The sequence below is a fragment of the Xenopus tropicalis genome, chromosome 6 (genome assembly GCF_000004195.4).
Source record: "Xenopus tropicalis strain Nigerian chromosome 6, UCB_Xtro_10.0, whole genome shotgun sequence".
NCBI classification, from domain to species: Eukaryota; Metazoa; Chordata; class Amphibia; order Anura; family Pipidae; genus Xenopus; species Xenopus tropicalis.
In genome coordinates, this window is record NC_030682.2 from 131,355,663 (window position 1) to 131,375,378 (window position 19,716).

A 19,716-nucleotide genomic window follows, 5' to 3' on the forward strand; every position below is an offset into this window, starting at 1 on the left:
TTTAGAGGAACAGTAACACCAAAAACTGAAAGTGTATAAAAGTAACTAAAATATAATGTGCTGCTGCCCTGCACTGGTAAAAGTTGTGTGTTTACTTCAGAAAGTCTACTATAATTTATATAAATAAGCTGCTATGTAGCCATGGAGGCAGCCATTCAAAGGAGAAAAGGCACAGGCACATAGCAGATAACAGATAAAACACTATTGTATTCTACAGAACTTATCTGTTATCTGCTATGTAACCTGTGCCTTTTCTCCTTTTTTCCAGCTTGAATGGCTGCCCCCGTGGCTACACAGCAGCTTATTATATAAATTATAGTAGTGTTACTGTAGCAAACACACCAGTTTTACCAGTGCATTATATTTTTATTACTTTAAAGCTCTTTCATTTTTTGGTGTTACTGTTCCTTTAATTACTGGGCAAGTGAAGGAGACTTTTTTTTCAGGTGATGTTATTTTTTTTAGGCGAACTTGACTTAAATTTGAATATGCAAACCAGGATTCAAATATACCTTCGAATTTTGATGCTTATTTTGTAATAACAAAACATCCTCCAGCAAAGGATTTGCTTTAGCAGAACACTTAAATGTGTATGTAGCATGCACAATTCTGCACCTAGGATGTAAAAGCTTATGCTAATCTCTAAGCCCCTTTGCGCAGATTCATTTTATACTAATTCTTTTACAGTTGCAATATCGCTCTGTCAAACTGATGCCTTCCTTCTATATTTTTAAAGGCATGATGTCATTACTGTCATATTGCAACATGACCCCTTAAGGCTAATGCCAGACACGACGCCTCCTTACTTGTGCCTGCACCCAAATGAATGATACACGCTCGGGTGCAGGCACATGTAGCCGATATACGTATGAAAATGTGAGATAATGCAAAGTCTAGTGTTTTCATGCGTATATCAGCTACATGTGCCTGCACCCGAGCGTGTATCATTCATTCGGGTGCAGGCACATGTAGGAGGTGTAGGGCAGAATTTTCAGCAAGCACTTTTACACTTGCCAAAAATATCCGCCCTACGCCTCGTGTGGCATTAGCCTTAGACCCTATTCCTTCATTGCCTTGTTTTCTATCAGCTGCCAGTATGGTGTGTGGCTGTGGTCATGCATGAATGGATTCTGAGGCTTTAACAGAAGCATTAATATAAACCCACATTTGTGAAGTAAAAATGAAAATGTGACATTATCAAAAGTAAAATTGTTGCTACAAAGCTCTGACATTTATCCAGCACGCTACAATGAATTTAGCTGCTAATGAATTAAACTAGATATCCAGTTTGGTATTAAAGTTTTTACAGATGAGTGTTTGTGGCTGCGTTCCCCTGCAGTGGATCTTTCATGTGTTCCAGTACAGGGGAAGACAAGAGGAAATGCAGGCCTGTATTTTCTATTTGGCTGTACTCATTGGGGCACAGGCAAACACTGACACAGGTGGAACGCAGGCAAGAACCCTTTTTCATTACAAACCATATGGTGTGCCCTTCATACAAAACTTTTTAACCTTTTTCCCCCCTAAGGGACCCAGATTAGAGAACATGTCAACCCAAAAATACTTTTGCCTAATAAAAGAAAAACATAATTCTAAGCAACTTTCCAATTTAAATTTATTAAAACCTTTAGGTGCTTTAAAAGTTATTTGTAAATGTAATTGCTATTGAAAGCTACATTTGCTAAACTCCTGGTTGTTACTTTTTAAACAACGTTGCAGGGTCAGTCTCCTCCAGCAAGACAGGTCTGTCAGTCTGCTGCCTTGTGTTACATTGTTTCAAAAGTCAGAGCCACCAGGGCAAAGAATGGAAAAGGACAGACAAACACTACTTTTTATAGCAGATGCTGCTTATAATGAATTACTTTTATTAGACAAAATGTTGTTTTGGGTTGACAGTATGGGATGCCTTATTGGCTGCTGTCAGTTACATGTAGTGTTCCGACAGGTCGCCAGGGTCAGAGGTTGTAACCTGTAACACTTCAGGGACAGTTAGGGACACCAGTCAGCAGCACACATTTTACCAGTAAGTATTAAACTTCATTTTCCTTCTACCCATTACCCATATGGTCCTGTGTATAGCTACCTTTAGGGCAATGGCACATAGCAATTTTTAGGCACTGTGTCCACATATGGTGGCACATGCTTCCCACTGGCAACAATGGGAAGCAGCAGGGATCAACTTCAGGCATTTTGACAAGCAAAATCAATGGGCAGTAAGTCTAAAACTGCTACCTGTTTCTCACTAGCCAAAGAATTATGCACTTACAACTAAAAACAGGTCATTCTTATAGCCAACCCTAAAGACACAAGATACAAGCAGCACATATGAACTTAAATGGTAGGGGCTTAAAGGACATGGAAAGGCAAAGTCACTTGGAGGTGCCAAAATGTTAGGCACCCCCAAGTGACTTAAATCGCCTACCTTTTACCCTGGGCTGGTGCCCCTGTTGGGAGAGAACAGCACCAGCCCGGGGTACCTGTAGCGCTTCCGTCTTCCTGGTTCCGCGCCTGCGCAGTAGAGTGAAAAAGCGCATCGCTACAGGTACCCCGGGCTAGTGCTGTTTTCTCCTAACAGGGGCACCAGCCCAGGGTACAAGGTAAGAGATTAAAGTCACTAGGGGGTGCCTAACATTTTGGCACCCCCAAGTGACTTAGCCTTTCCTTCTCCTTTAAACTGTAATCTGCACTAGGGACCCACAATAAAGCCCTTTGTAATACTTGCATTAGCAGAATAAAAAATAATAATAAAATGGGAAGCCTATCTCCAATAGACTCCATTTTAATCAAATTACGATTTTTTTTTTTATTGATTCCCTTTTTCTCTGTAATAATAAAACAGTACCTTGTACTTGATCCCAACTAAGATATAATTAAGCCTTTTTTGGAGGCAAAATAACCCTATTGGGTTTATTTAATGTTTAAATTATTTAGCAGTAAGGTATCAAATTTACAGAAAGACTCCTTATCCGGATGAGCCCGGGTCCCCCAGGATTTTGTTTAAAGTAAAAGGAAATGCTAAATCATTGGGGGTGCCAAATATTAGGCACCCCCAATGATTGTAATTGCTTACCGATACCCCTGGCCAGTGCTCCTTTTAGAAAAACACTGCCCAGGCCTGGGGTATATGCGAGTGAGCATTCCTCTTCTTTCTTTAGAATCCTGGGGCCAACGAATGCACAGTTGAGCAAAAACGATGGCTATTTTGTTAAAGTTGCCTTTTCACTCTACTGTGCATGCAAGAAGACCGAAGCAGAAAGGATTGCTAGATTGCATACACCCCGGTCGGTGCAGTTTTTTCCCTAGCAGGAGCACCGGCCAGGGGTTTCAGGTAAGATTACTAACATTTTGGCACCCCCCAGTGATTTGCCTTTCCATCTGCTTTAGCAGGCCCTTTACCAGTAGATCAATGTGAAGGTAAGCTATTGGTGACATGGGGCAATAAAGAAAAGCAAGTCACTATAAAAATAGGAGACAGTAGTGATCTATACAGAGGTTCAGCAGGGTAACTTGGTAGCACCAGGCCCCCCTGCAGAAAAACCTATTGAGAGTGCCCGGCACCTGTTAGAACCGAGTGTGTGTGTGTGTGTGTGTGTGTGTGTGTGTGTGTGTGTGTGTGTGTGTGTGTGTGTGTGTGTGTGTGTGTGTGTGTGTGTGTGTGTGTGTGTGTGTGTGTGTGTGTGTGTGTGCTTCCGGGTGCAGGCACAGCAAAAAGATTTTTCAAGCGTATGGCCGGACTGCCCGCCTCATGGGGCCTTACCCTTAGTTCCACTGAGGTAGGGACTAATGCATATGATGCAACGTGCAGTGGAATGTGTCAGTGCTATATAAATAAAGGAGAATAACAACTGGGGTTTAGGATGGGAAGTCAGTGTCAGAACTTGCTGTACACTTAAGGTAGCTGGAATCTTAACTAGTCAAACACAGAAAGATCCCATTGTTTGGGCAAGGCAACAAATGCACCCTGAGCAAAGACTATTCCAATTGCTAGGCTCTAAGGACAACTACCATATCACTGAGGGAACCCATAAAGTAACCTTTGCATCATATCCATGGTCCAAAACACCCCTCAACCAACAGTACCCAATCAAGGGTATTGCTTTGGGGTACCTACATTGCTGAAATAGTCATGAGCAGCCACTGCTGCACCTTTAAAACAAATGCTTTATGGCTTTAACACATTTAAATTGCATTTTGACAGACCAACTTGCATTCCTTTATTTTAATAGCCTTTTGAACACGTGTCAAACTATTAAAAAAAAAAAAAGCAGCACGTTGCACATGAAAAAAAATGCAACGGAATGTAACTGTGCTATAATGCATAAGACCAGTGATGCCCAAACTGTGGCTCACGAGTAACATGTAGCCCCCAGTGTCCTCAAAGCAGGTGCATATCTTTGAATTCCTGACTCAGGGACAAGTTTTGGTTGCATAAAATCTAGGTGGACTGCCAAAGAGTCTCATGCAGAGTGCCAGTTCACACAGAGCAGTAAATCCACCAGAGCTAGTAAACAGCCAATCGCAGCCCTTATTTAGCACCCCCAGAAACATTTTTCATGCTTGTGTCGCTCCATCTCTTTTTACATTTTATGTGAATCACTGGTAAAAAAAGGTTGGGGATGCCTGAATTAGACACATGAAACCCCATATCTACGAGCACTATTGGTGCCCCATAAATTTTCAAAATGTCCTATATTACAAAACAATTCTTATTCCCCAAACTTATCTGCTTCTTTTGTACAGTTAAAAGTGCCTGTTTACTAGCAACGACAAATTTCCTAAAAAAAAATAAATAAATAGGCATAAACATTCAGACTATAACTGCTAAACAGGAATCACCGTGCCCACATACAAAACATTTAGACACAAACAACTGTCACTTAAAAGATGCATGTGATATATTACACTTGAAAATATAATCAGTGCTTAGTTAAGTCTCAAGGCAAATTGTTCAGCAATCAGCAAATAAAGCATTATATCAGCCGGCTTTCAGTAGGAAATATCAGAGACCTAATACAATAATAACACACATAGGAAGCAATAAGAGCAAAGTAACTATAACTGCTCTATAAGAAACTTTACAGCTGTTACTGACTTTACTGTAAAAGCACATGCAAACGGCAAGCAAGGGATTAGCCAGGTCAGGCACCGATTCCTGTTTATAGAAGTAGTGCCATAGTTACAGCTACAGGAATATGATGCAAATACGGCACTAGGCGGTGCTGTGGAGGATGCAGTCAGCGCTGGCATGGGAGAGCCTGGGCCTCTTCAACCAAATGTGTGACTAAGAAGCACCATCAAAACGTGTCAGCCGGCCACAGCTCAAACTTAACCCTCACAGGCCTGAACTTCCCCAAGAAATACTCTTGTGCACAAAAAATAAAAACACATGAAAGCATGCCCTCCAAATTCAATACTATAACAATCCAATATATCACCAGCAGCTAATGCGAACACATAGCCAAGAAGGCAGGATTAATAGTTAGAATCAATAAGTGGATCGGATATTATACGTGCCCTCTATAAACGTGAGGCTATTATCACACACTTCATTCAGTGCTCAGGAATGCAGGGCGCTATGTGCAGCCAAGTCATTTTGCCAAAGCGGATCAATGTCATCATATGACAGAGCACCCTTCTCTATCCACATGCTGAGGGCACTAGATACTATGTATCGGAGTCAGGAAGCACACAGCTATACTCTGTTGCTTAAAGGAGGAATTCACCTATAAATGGACTCAGTATGATGCACAGAGGGATATTCAAAGACACTTTGCAATTGGTCTTCACTTTTTATGGTTTTAGCTTTTTATTGAGCAGGTCTCCTGGCTCCGATTTCAGCAGTTTTCTAGTTGCTATGGTCCAGTTGATCCCAGCAACCAAAAGCAGTGGTTTGAATGAGAAACTGGACAATGAACAGGAGAGGGCCTGAACAGAGAGATAAGTAATAACAAGTATCAATAATATAGTAGCGATGCAGAGCAATAGTTTTGATTGTCAGGGTCAGTGACCTCTATTTAAAAGCTGGAGTCAGGCAAAAACTATACAAAAATAAAACTTAAAAACCAATTGAAAAGTAGCTAAAAAATAAATAGGACATTCTATAAGATACTAAAAATGAACCAAGGTGAACTACCCCTTTAACTACAACTATTCTCATTCCCACTCAGTGGCTGACCTGGGGTGGTAAGGATAGTTTGAGCCTGAACACCCTACTCCAACCCAAGAAGCAGATGTAGGAGCAGACCAGATTAAATCTATGGAGAGGATATGTAACACTGCTTTGACATTGAGAACTGTGAATGATCCTGGTTTCTTTTTAAAGCCAAGAAAATGTCTCTCTCTTGCTGGAAAGATGCCAATAATAAACCAGTGTTATGGCTGCTTGGTGCACATCTCATATGACACTGAACAGATAACATGCTTGTGCCATGCTGTCAGGTCACCAACATGAACAAAACAGGAAGCATGTCATTTGCAGTTATTTTCGTCTACTTGATAAATGATTCTGTATAGCTAAAAAGTCACTTCTGCCTGTTAAGTAAATGCTTCAAAATGTTAATTTAGCAATCTACTTGCTAAAAAGGACAGCCATCCATCAAACTGGCAACAGAAGAGTTAAAACACTCCCCTTTACATTATTTCTATGGTGGATCCCTCCTAACAAATGGCAACTAAACTTATAGAATCACCATGAGTAGTGTGTTAATCCTGCGTGAGTGAGAGCGTGTGTATGTATATATATTTATTTTTATATTATATATAAAATAAACTACAGCTATAAAAACAGATCCTTATAAATGATGCTTAGGCTTAGGAATATGATTTGTGTCACATGACTCATTATAATTAAATGTAAATGATGATAAATAACAAACCACCTTTTGTGACATAGAAGGATATTAGAAGTCACCTCAGACTTCCATGACCTGCAAAGCACTTGTACCCTTTAATGGTCACGGAACTCCTTGGTGACTACCAATATTCTTATTTGTTTTACAATAGTGGGTACAGTATATATGATATATAGGGAGGTATGCATCTAAATCATGTGGTTTCCACATTACTGAACTATAGCATTAACCAATGTTGGATAAACTGCCCATGACTATCAGGGGATGCTAAATATTGTTGATCAATAATAACTCAACAGAAGGGTAAGGGATGGATTTACGATTATATATAAAAAAAAAAAAATGTAGGAGTACACCAGATTAAATCTATATAAAAAAAAAATATATATATATATATATATATATATTTTGTTTTTCACTCCAGATGAAGGTTTCTGTGGGAGATTGAAACGTCGAGTAATAAACCTTTCTACTTTTGCATTTTGCTCACAATTCTTTAAATTCTAGGAGCACTGTCCTTGTTCCAGTGCATTTTTTTTGTACTAGCACCCAGGTTTTGTTGCTGCAAATGGTGTGCACCCTATGGACTACTTTATATAATATCCATCAACCTTTGGGGGCCCCATGACTGTTCAGTTGCTGCCATTGCTGTCAGTCCTATGCTTTATTTATAAGGGAGGAGCTTTTGACACACAATGTAGAGGGACAGTTGTCAGGGGTTTAATTATAATAAAATAATGATAAAATTATATAATTCATAGGGGCAATGGGGCTATGTAGTCTGGGGAGCCATAATATCTAGTTTAGGGCCATATCTGACCTGGGGGCCCCCAGTCGGAAAGCCCAGACATCTGCGTCTGATTTGCGCAGCCACACTATACAATGTCAGAGTGTCAGGAAAGAGAAAATAAAGAAGGAATAATAGTGGATCTATGAGCACTAGCCTTCTCTGGGGCAGCACAAAGTACTATTAATACAATGGAAGGGAAAGTGAAGCACATGTGGCTTTCCCCTCAGCTGGGGCTACAGGCCCAAGCCTCATGGTCCCAACCTGACTCCTAAGCACCCTGCTGGGTAACTGGCAGCACATGAACAAACATATAAGTCGTAGATCAATAACAGCTTTAGGTCGGGCATCCATGATATGTAAACTAAAAGCATCTAACAACTATTGATCATTTGTACTTTTAGCTACAAACACCCCAGGGGGTCCCAGGGAACCTGATGGAAAAGGGTATATGCCCTTTTTACCCCTTTTCCAAACGCAAAAAAAACAGCTTTGGCTATTGTGTAAAAGACAGGGGATGCTGGGAGTTGTAGTTGTGGAACAGCTGGAGCGCCAAGGTTTTGCCTATTTCTCCTCCCCTCGCCCTCTCATTACCGATCGTTCAGCTGATCCTCCGTGCCGGGCAGCGGGTGTACCACAAAGTGAATGGAAGTCATTGCCTTAACCCCGGGCGCGGCGCACCCACAGGGGACGGAGGCGGCGATGCTTTCTATCCCGTGTGTTGTAACGAGGAGTAAGAAAGAAAATGTCTGCTGGATTCAGCGCTACGAGACAACACCGAGGCGGCTTTCTTTGAAACAATCGCTAAAACAAAAAAATGAACAATTGTACAGGGCGGCGGGAAGTCTCTATCCACAATCCCGATCTGCTTTCCTCGAAACAAGGGCAACGGCGGAAAGGAAAAACCAACGGAGAGTTGGCGGAATTATCTCAGCAAGCGGCCGCCATCTTGCAGCTTCTCCACTACTTTGCCTTGCTGCTCCTCTCTCCGGGGCCTTGGGTTAGAATGGAAGATTGATGCTGATTGGCTGGCGCTCGGACAGGCTTCGCCGGCCGTGACAGCTTTCAAACGCTAATTGTGATTGGCCAGGGAGCGACAAACCTTGCAAAACTGCGCATGTGCGTCCAGTTCTCTTCTGTGCTGAAAGCAGTAGGATTCTGGGTAGCTACGGATATGACGTTGTATATAGATGTCAAGTAACTGCGGGGTGCGAGTAAGGCTATGAGTTGTTCCATTTCCATTTTGTTCTCTTTACAATCTTGCCTCAAGCGTGAAATAATGCTTTTAATATTTTAATACAGTAAACTCTACTTAAAATTACATTTATATAAACACAAAGATTGGAGGCAGTTTGAGACTGCTTTACGTTTCCCTATAAGTGCTGCAACCTGTCTTGTGAAAATGACAACTGACACCAGCCAGACGTTTTATGGAGAATTTGGGAATTGGCTGAATCCAAAGATGATGAATTTAATGCTTAGGCTGATGCCACATGAGGCGTAGGGCTGATTTTTTCGGCAAGCGGAAAAACACTTGCCGAAAATTCAGCCCTACGTCTGCTACTTGTGCCTGCACCCGAATGAATGGGATACGCTCGGGTACAGGCACATGTAGCCGATATACGCATGAAAACGCGTGAGAATGCAAAGTGCAGGCACAAGTAGCACGTGGCGTTTTTACTCTGCGTATTTTCTAATTCTCTCAGCGGCTGAAAAACGCCCGATATCATCATCCATAGAAATAACTTGAAAAGACTCGAGGCAAGCCACACAAAGCGTAAATACGCTAGAAAACGCCTTAGCACGGATTTTTCAAGCGTTGGCTGAAATACGCCAGTATTTGCACAGCAAGCTATTCCTATGTATACACAAAGGCAGATGCCAGACCTAGCTGAAATACGCAGCGTTTTTTACTATTTTGCACTATTAGCACCATGGAAATGGGATTTGCTTATGTCACCAGTTCTAGGCTGAAAAACGCCATAGTCAGGGGCTGTGTGGCGTTTTTAGGCTGAGTAAATACGCAGCGTAAAAACGCCACATGTGGCATCAGCCTTATGTGGTTATATATCATTTAATAAACCGAATACGGTGGCTGGTCTGTATATGACACCATATGTTACCAGACCGTACAGTAAATACAGTACTTGTTGCCATTGTAATTTATAGGCACATGAAATAACAGTCATTTTTACTAGACAAATAGACAAACCTGTCACAAAGCACATATTAGCTTATTGGGCCATAAACGGGAACTATGATGGAAATATAATATGTGTTGTAGATTAAGCAATGTTCTTTAAAAAAAACATTATATATAAAAAACATACTTTATAAAAATAGGAAAAAATCATGGTGCAACTACTGTGCACCCTAAGGGGCACATTTACTAATCCACGAATGTCCGAAAAGCGTCCGAATGCGTTTTTTTTCGTAATGATCGGTATTTTGCGACTTTTTTGAGCGCTCAATACGAAAGTCGCGACAATTCGCTAAAGTCGTACTGTCTTATGAAAAAGTTGCGACAATTATCGAAATTTGTAATGGCAATGAAAAAGGCTCGACAATTCACGAAAGTCATAATGGCAATGAAAAAGTCGCGACAATTCACGAAAGTCATAATGGCAATGAAAAAGTCGCAACAATTCACGAAAGTCATAATGGCTATGGAAAAGTCGCGACAATTCGCGCAAGTCGTAACGGCTACGAAAAAAAGTCGCAAAAAATACGAAAAAGTCGCAAAATGTTCGTTTTCCAATCCGAATTTTTCCCATTCGGATTCGTGGATTAGTAAATCAGCCCCTAAGGATTTAAATGTCAGGCCCCTATGCCTCAAACATAATTCATATTGTGGGAAAAATTTTGTTTGTTCCAGGGTTGACACAAGAAGCCAACTTTGGCAAATCGCAGCACCGTGTATGCCATCCCATCGTCGATTTACATTACAGTCGTGGCGTGACTAATCTCCCCGTGTACCCCTGCCCTTAAAGCTCACTCACATTTGTTTATATGTGGGCTGTTTGCTAGGAATAACATGACTAAATGTAACATCTAATGATCCTTATATTAATATTATGATCATTTGTTTTTGTGGTGAACATAAGAACAAATCCTGAATTAAAAGTGAAGCTAAAAAAAGATATATAATTAGGCCCATCAAGACAACCCCTGTATTTGCATTTTCTAGGGCCCAGTGAACCTGAAGAACAGGGGATTTGCCCTTTTTATTCTTTCCCCTCAAAAGAAGAGGCCTGGCAATTGTGTAAAAGACAGATTCTGGGAGTTGTAGTTCTGAAACAGCATTTTCTAGGGCCAAGAATGTATTGGTTTTACCTGGACTGAGGGGGCTGACTGCTCAAGGGGAATAAGCACGGGGCCACTGATCAGTTTTTTCCTGTGCACCTGCAAGGATGGCAGAGCTGTTAAATGTAGTTTTACAACCTTTTTTAATAAAAATAATAATACTATTGGTAAATTCTGTCTCTGATTTGAATAACAACCTAATCCCATAGCTGGAAAATGAGAAAACAGAACCCCGCAATCCACTTCTACACAGGGCACAGTAGGAAAAAAAAGATGGCTGATCTTTATAATAAATATCCCTAATGGGATTGGGTTTGGCAGTTTATCCAGTTTCAGACTGAAACTGAAAATGTTATTGACCAAAACTATTATTCAGGCCTTTACCATAACAGAATGTGGCTATTTTTTCATGTGTATGGCCAAACTGCACATTATCTATCCATTACCTCCATAAAACAATCATAAAATGCTGAAGAATATTGGTCCGAAATCCTGGAAATTCTCATATAAAACCAGGCCTGTACTTAGTTACATATATATATGTATTATGCAAGATATAGAAGAAGACAGAGGGACAGATGGTAGGAAAGTTTTTGTAACACAAACAAATAATAGAATGGGACCAAGGAACAAATGGTGGTAAAAGTCCAGATTTTTAATCCACTACAAGGTGCAAAGGCAGAGTCATTGTCTCAGGAGCAGAGCGCAAGTGCATGGGCCCTAAAGGGCCAAAGCTTTGTGTTCATTAGTGGTCTTATTGTTGAGCATGATAAATGGTAAGTTGTCCCTTCTATGTCAGTTTTCTTTATATTTCTAACATCTATGATCTAAGAGGGCCTGAGCAAATGGTGGCCCAACAGCATCAGAGGATCCTATACAAACATAGGTATTAAATGGCACTGTTGTAGTTATTGTCACTATTGCATTTATCAGTTGCAGCTTCTTCATATTATACAGTGGATATAAAAAGTCTACACACCCCTGGAAAAATGTCAGGTTCCTGTGCTGTACAAAAATGAGACAAAGATAAATCATTTCAGAACTTTTCCCACCTTTAATGTGACCTATAAACTGTACCACTCAAAAACAAACTGAAATCTTTTAGGTGGAGGGAAGAAAACCAAAAAAACTAAAATAATGTGGTTGCATAAGTGTGCACACCCTCTTCTAACTGGGGATGTAGCTGTGTTCAGAAATAAGCAATCACATTCAAAATCATGTTAAATAGGAGTCAGCATACACCTGCCATCATTTAAAGTGCCTCTGATTAACCCCAAATAAAGTTCAGCTGCTCTAGTTGGTCTTTCCTGACATTTTTTTAGTCGCATCCCACAGCAAAAGCCATGGTCCCCAGAGAGCTTCCAAAGCATCAGAGGGATCTCATTGTTAAAATATATCAGTCAGGAGAAGGGTACAAAAGAATTTCCAAGGCATTAGATATACCATGGAACACAGTGAAGATAGTCATCATCAAGTGGAGAAAATATGGCATAACAGTGACATTACCAAGAACTGGACATCCCTCCAAAACTGATGAAAAGACAAGAAGAAAACTGGTCAGGGAGGCTACCAAGAGGCCTACAGCAACATTAAAGGAGCTGCAGGAATATCTATAGTACTGGCTGTGTGGTACATGTGACAACAATCTCCCGTATTCTTCATATGTCTGGGCTATGGGGTAGAGTGGCAAGACGAAAGCCTTTTCTTACGAAGAAAAACATCCAAGCCAGGCTACATTTTGCAAAAACACATCTGAAGTCTCCAAAAAGCATGTGGGAAAGGGTGTTATGGTCTGATGAAACCAAGGTTGAACTTTTTGGCCATAATTCCAAAAAATATGTTTAGCGCAATAACAATACTGCACATCACCAAAAGAACACCATACCCACAGTGAAGCATGGCGGTGGCAGCATCATGCTTTGGGGCTGTTTTTCTTCAGCTGGAACTGGGGCCTTAGTTAAGATAGAGGGAATTATGAACAGTTCCAAATACCAGTCAATATTGACACAAAACCTTCAGGCTTCTGCTAGAAAGCTGAACATGAGGAGGAAATTCATCTTACAGCATGACAAAGACCCAAAGCATACATCCAAATCAACAAAGGAATGGCTTCACCGGAAGAAGATTAAAGTTTTGGAATGGCCCAGCCAGAGCAGAGACCTGAATCCAATTGAAAATCTGTGGGGTGATCTGAAGAGGGCTTTGCACAGGAGATGCCCTCACAATCTGACAGATTTGGAGAAGAGTGGGCAAATCTTGCAAAGTCAAAATGTGCCATGCTGATAGACTCATACCCAAAAAGACTGAGTGCTGTAATAAAATCAAAAGGTGCTTCAACAAAGTATTAGTTTAAGGGTGTGCACACTTATGCAACCACATTATTTTAGTTTTTTTGGTTTTCTTCCCTCCACCTAAAAGATTTTGTTTTTCAATTGAGCGGTACAGTTTATAGGTCACATTAAAGGGGAAGGAAAGGTTAAGTCACTTGGGGGTGCCAAAATGTTAGGCACCCCCAAGTAACTTAGATCGCTTACCTTGTACCCTGGGCTGGTGCCCCTGTTCGGAGAAAAAAGCACCAGCCCAGGGTACCTGTAGGAAGCGCTTCCTCCTTCCTTTCTCTTCTGCCGACGAAATCTGTCGGCCGGCGCATGCGTAGTAGAGTGAAAAGCCGACTTTAATGTTTAAGTTCGGCTTTTCACTCTACTGCGCATGCGCGCGCAAGGGAAAAGGAAGGAGGAAGCGATCGCTGCTACCCTGGGCTGGTGCTGTTCTCTCCGTACAGGGGCACCAGCCCGGGGTAAAAGGTAAGCGATCTAAGTCACTTGGGGGTGCCTAACATTTTGGCACCCCCAAGTGACTTAGCCTTTCCTTCTCCTTTAAAGGTGGAAAAAGTTCTGAGATGATTTATCTTTGTCTCATTTTTGTACAGCACAGGAACCTGACATTTTATAAGGGGTGTGTAGACTTTTTATATCCGCTGTGTATTTAGGAGTTGTTTTATGTTGAGAAACTGCATGGGATTTGGGTGATCAATACACAGGGCCCATCACATTGTAATACCCAGAAGTTGTGTATTTTAATGTGCTTCAATGTCACAATAATTTCTCTGGTACCTTTCAGATTGACAGTAGTGCAGAAGATATCCATTGACGCCTCCAAGTCCACAGACAAAATGTTTATAACCTCTCTGCGCATAGACGGATTTCACCCTGACGATGTGACCGTCCAGGTGACACAGGGAAAGGTTCATATTAAGAGGAGGCATGTTAATTTATTTTAAATCAAAATATTGCATACATTTCAGTTTCACCATGTAGAAATTCTAACACTTTTTATACACAGTCCCCCTCATTTCAGGGCACCATAATGTTTGGGACAGTTGGTTTCCCAAGTGTTTGTGATTATTCGGGTGTGTTGCATTGCTTCATTAGCGCAGGGATAAGATACCCAGGCTACTTGTACCATTTGGAGTTTGTATTTGCCATTGTTCAACATGAGGAGAAAAGCTGTGTCAACAAAAGTCAAGGAAGCTATTTTGAGGCTGAAAATAAAACCATTAGAGACATCAGTCAACCCTTAGGATTACAAAAATTAACTGTCTGGTATAGCATTAAGAAGAAAGAACTGGTGAGCTCTGTAATCGCAAAGGGACTGGTAGGCCAAGGAAGACCTCCTCTGCTGATGATAGAAGAATCCTCACTGTGGTAAAGAAAAATCCTCAAACACCTGTCCAACAGAAACAGGAGGCAGGCGTGTCTTTGTCAGAGACTACTATCCGCAGAAGCCTTACTAAACAGAAATACAAAGGCTACACTGCAAGATGCAACCACTAGATAGCCACAAACATGGGCAGATTACAGTTTGTAAAAAAGTAATTAAAATAATCTGCAGAATTCTGGAAAAAGGTGTTATGAACAGACAAGACCAAGATGAACCTGCATCAGAGTAATGGCAAGAGGAAAGGGTAGAGAGGAAAAGGAACTGCCCAAGATCCAAAGCATTCCAGCAAATCTGTTAAACATGGAGGTGGGGGTGTTATGGCTTGGCCATGTATGACTGCCCCAGGTACTCGCACACTTATCTCCATTGATGTAACTGCTGATGGCAGTTTCACAATGAATTTTGAGGTGTACAGAAACATCAGCTTACGTTCCAGTAAAATACAGGCTTAAGTTCCCTATCAGGTCAGACTGACAGCTGGTTCCCATTCTATAGTGCTGAGTGCCACCGGCTCCCCAGCACATCCAGAGAATTCAGCCACCAGGAAGTGGAACAGATGGGTGGGACTAGTAGGATTTTGGGGGAATTTTTTTAAGCACAATCATTCTTTATTTAGAGGAGTAGAATGCACATATTTTATTTTCACATGATATGGGGGAATATGTACAAAAAGAGTCGGCAGCTAATCGGCCTGTGTATGGGCACTACCGACGGGCCTGCCTGACCGATATCTGGCTTGAAATCGGCCAGATCTCGATCGGGCAGGTTATAAAATCTAGTCGGATCAGGGACCGCATCGGCTCGTTGATGTGGTCCCCGAACCGACTTTTCCTATGCCCGTCGTTATAATTCAAACGTTTGGCCCCAGGGCCAAATGATCGAATTCTCCTGATATCGCCCACCCATAGGTGCCCATGTATGGGGACCTTAAGGGAATTCCCTTTCTGTTTTTTGATATTGACTCTTGAAACAATGTAGCAGAAGACAAGTCAGTACATCTGATAATTAGGTGACCTGTGCTCCATTGTTTCATTATACCGTGGGCAGTATTGTAAGGACAGGTAACAAAACTATATTAAAATGAATGTTTAAAGGACAATATATACCTTTGTTCAATTCAAGCCGCGTACATAAGCTTATTTACTTTTTACCTTACCAAATGGATCATGGTTTTTATTATTCCTATGCTCACCTCCTCCTGAGAGCAGCAGGCGTAGGGCCTTGGCAGGTCAGGGCTTTTCCTGGCCTTTGATGTTTCTCATTGACATCCAACAAGTGTGCCTGCACCTGTAATTATCTACTGACAGCACAGCCGCTCATAGGAAATGACTCACAGGTGTCATTCTCACAATGCTTAGTGCATTAGCCCTTTGCTTAAAGAGGAAGTTCACCTTTAAATTAACTTTCCGTATAGAGCAACTTATTGTAAGCATGTTTTTAATTGGTCTACATTATTTGTTGTGTATGATTTTGTGTTATTAGTCTGCCTATTTCTACATTACTATTGAGAAAGCTTGGTGGTTGTCACATCTCTGATCCCCAGCAACCAAAACACACATAGACAGTGAAGGCTCAGTTATACTTATTTTTCGTTGTTTATCTTTATGTTTACTGCCTCTCCTATTGATCTTCCACTTTGACTTCAAGTTGCTGCGTATGACAGCGCATGCAATTCTATGCCTGTTTCACGAGCCGCAGAACAAAAAAATTAAAAAAAAAAAAAATTTCAAAGAAAAATAAAAAAGGACCAACTGCAGAATACTGCTATCTACATTTTACCAAAATGTTTATTTTAAGGTGAAATAACAAGATCTGTATAAAGAACCTTTCCCATCCAACATATCCAACACATTATGATTTGGGCTTGTATACCTGCCCATGGCAACCATATCACTTTAACAGTAAAGATTTGTACCCCTGAATATTGCCCCAGTATCCCCCAATTCTTTTTGATTGATGTACATGACTGTACATGCTCTGTGCTGCTGTCACTTACCTGAGCTTAGGGACCCACTTACAGTATATAGGGCGGTATTTAGGTCCAGTGCTGTCCTAGGCAACTGGACCTTTGCCTGGCCTTTTGGCTGCAATTGGTGGGTGCATATGAACCAATCACAGGAGCTACAACTGCTTCCCTTCCCCCTCTGCTCTGCTGCCAGATTTAGCCAAGGATCTGACACAAAGCTGGTGTATTTTTGCCATTTTTTAATCTACCATATAGGTAACCATATGATTGCCAATATGGTTGCTATGGCCCTGACAATAAGGTATATATATATATATATATATATATATAATACATATTTATATAAGTATAAAAAGTTATATATACAAGGCTGATTGATAATGAATTGATATTTACATTACTATTCTAGGACTGGTGAACCCCTGGGGTGATTTTTCCATATTAATTTTTAGCCTTTAGTTCTTCTTTAAGGTCTATTGCATCTAGTATATATTCCGAATCTCAAGAAGTCATTTCACCACTATTATCTACGATAGTGGCAATTAATAAGTGGCTTTTTATAGGTTGGATTTAACTGTCAGGGGAATCTAATTATATTCCCTTTCCGATTAAACAATAACACATAACGTCCTTTTATACCATTCCATTAGAAATGAATTCTAGAAGTCAGTGGTAATCAAGACTGTTTGCAGCAGAATGCTTGTTATATTGGTATCAAAAACATAGATTGTGGTATGTACAGTCCCTTTGCGCATTGTCATTAGGGTAAATAATTTCCATTTCAGATCAGGAACAGTGTAGAACCCTCTCATTCTCTCCACCAGGTGGCAGCATTATCTTGCTTGCTGGGAGCATTTGCAAGAACAAAGTCCACCTTGAAATAAACCCAGTACCTAATGCATTTAAATAATAATGTATTTGCCTTTATTATAATTATTGTTTATAACAGCCTAATACATTCCACAGAGCTGTGCAATACAGGGAAGTAAAACACAAACAATGTGACCAAGCTGGGCGGGGTGAATTGTTGATTTCTTTTAACTCAGGGTTATTTGTTTTTACACAAAAGTACCATTGCTCTGTATGGCAATTTCATTAAAAGTTATCCTTTAAATGACCTTTTAAGTTGGTCTTCATTAATTTTTTTTGTATTTTTTATTACTATTATTTATTTATTCCAGTCTGCAACTAAAAATGAAAATGAAACGATGGAGGCGCAGTGAACAAGCAGTGGCAGAATACCTTGTTTATTGGTAGGTCCAAAAACAAATCAGCAAAACATCTGTGTATGCGCCATAGCACTCCCTCTAGTGGTGGTATAGGTGTTCTACAACCAATAAGTCCAAAGGGTTTAAAACAAAAAAAAAAGCCTCTGCCCCCCATGTGGTTTTGCCTCCGCTACCAGGAAACATAATGCCACGTTGTTTCATTTTATGGAACCACAGATAGAATTCATGCCCAAAGTGACCCAGTGTAGGGCTGGTAATATCTGCAATATTCTTTATCTGGAATGCAGCATGTATCCAACTGTAACTGGCACCACAGGGAAGGGTGAGCACTAGATCGGAACAGAAACCATTTATATTGGGGTCAGCAATGCTTGCTATAGAGGATATATATAATAAATATTCCCAGTAACCCTTTTTGCTGTCTGTGGTATATGACTATTATATATATATGTCCCTGAGGAAGAGCACAGTTTGGTGCTCGAAACGTCGGATTCTTCCAATAAACCTTTTTTGTTTTCATAAAGTCCCTTTGTGTGCGGTACTCTGCTTGTCTATTGAATTGTTTGACCAGCACCGAGGGCAGTTGTTTTTCACTCAGAGGGTGTGCTCCTCTCTGTTTTTGTATATATATATGTACATATATAGGGACTACATGAAGAATCTAGTGCAAGTGACATTGGATTGAAGGGTAACTATAGCCTGAGCCAGGCCTCTGGCCTCAGATTTGTAGGTGTTTTTTATATTTTACAAAATAGTGACCAGTACGAAGAAGAGTCTCCATCTAGTAATGGGCCAGGCAGGAGTCCTGTCAGAGGCCCAGTCAAAAATGAGTCCCCCTGGACCACTGCAAAAAGAACAAGGTTTGGCCAGATCGGGGTAGGATTGGGTGGATCTTGGGTATTACCAGTTGGGCTTATGGGGCCTTTGTTACTAACCCAGGATTGCTCCCTTGATAAAACATCATCATAATCCTATAATAATATAAATCCAGAATTATGATGATATGTACAGCATGGTATGAATATGAAAATATTAAATATATGAGCCAAAGGGGCCTAACTAAAGGTTGGACCTCCAAAGGGGGCTTGAACTGACAACCATTGGATCACAGAGAGAGAGGATAATTGAGGAAAGAGCCGCTGATCTGCCTGTCATATATTGCAGTGGGTTTGTGAGAGGGAACAGAAGCTGCTCTTATCTCCCTAGACAAAATATAAATATTTGCAGGTTTGTGGCCTTGTACAATAATAATATTTTTTTATTAATCCCAGTTTTATTATTGCATTTGTTACAGGAATATTATCTTATTTAGTAAAATACACATTTCCATCGTGATAGGATAATGGGCTTTTATTTTGCAGAGCGGAGCGGCACAGGATGCGGGGGAAACACAAAAGCATTGCCTAGGAGGCAGGTTTGGAATTCTGTACATTTATTCTAGCTGCTGCTGTATCCTTAGAGAGAAATATCGGCCCATTGCATAGAACAGTATTTATTAATTATATGTATCTATTTTAAAGGGTCACATATGCTATGTTTTAATAAACAGTGAAATGTTATTTTCTTACAGTTATTCATTAAAATAGTGGAATTCATTAACATGGAATCAAACCTTTTACATTTAGAACTGTACCACTCCTCCCTCTATGCAGTGTACTTGTGCAACTGTACATATGAGGAGTTTGTGTGACACATATGTGCCACTCACCTGGACCCCTTTCTGGGCAAGGTACATGTGAGCAGATACATACAGTGGTGTGAAAAACTATTTGCCCCCTTCCTGATTTCTTATTCTTTTGCATTTTTGTCACACTTAAATGTTTCTGCTCATCAAAAACCGTTAACTATTAGTCAAAGATA

The 19,716-nt window shown here is 40.6% G+C and overlaps 1 protein-coding gene across 10 annotated transcripts in view; it reads right to left on the reverse strand.

The window, feature by feature from the left end:
* The window catches only part of ubr5 (ubiquitin protein ligase E3 component n-recognin 5), a 60,960-nt gene extending 52,230 nt beyond the window's left edge, over nt 1–8,730 (reverse strand). For 7 of the 10 annotated variants that reach the window (XM_004915106.4, XM_004915113.4, XM_004915112.4 and 4 more), the window contains exon 1: nt 8,233–8,729. In XM_004915106.4, coding sequence (XP_004915163.2) covers nt 8,233–8,294 — 62 coding nt within the window. In that variant the 5' untranslated portion in view covers nt 8,295–8,729. Of the gene's footprint in view, nt 1–8,232 lie in introns of all 10 variants that reach the window. The other 3 variants (XM_018095169.2, XM_004915108.4, XM_004915111.4) reach the window with 1 other exon arrangement.
* Nucleotides 8,731–19,716: the final 10,986 nt, after the last annotated feature.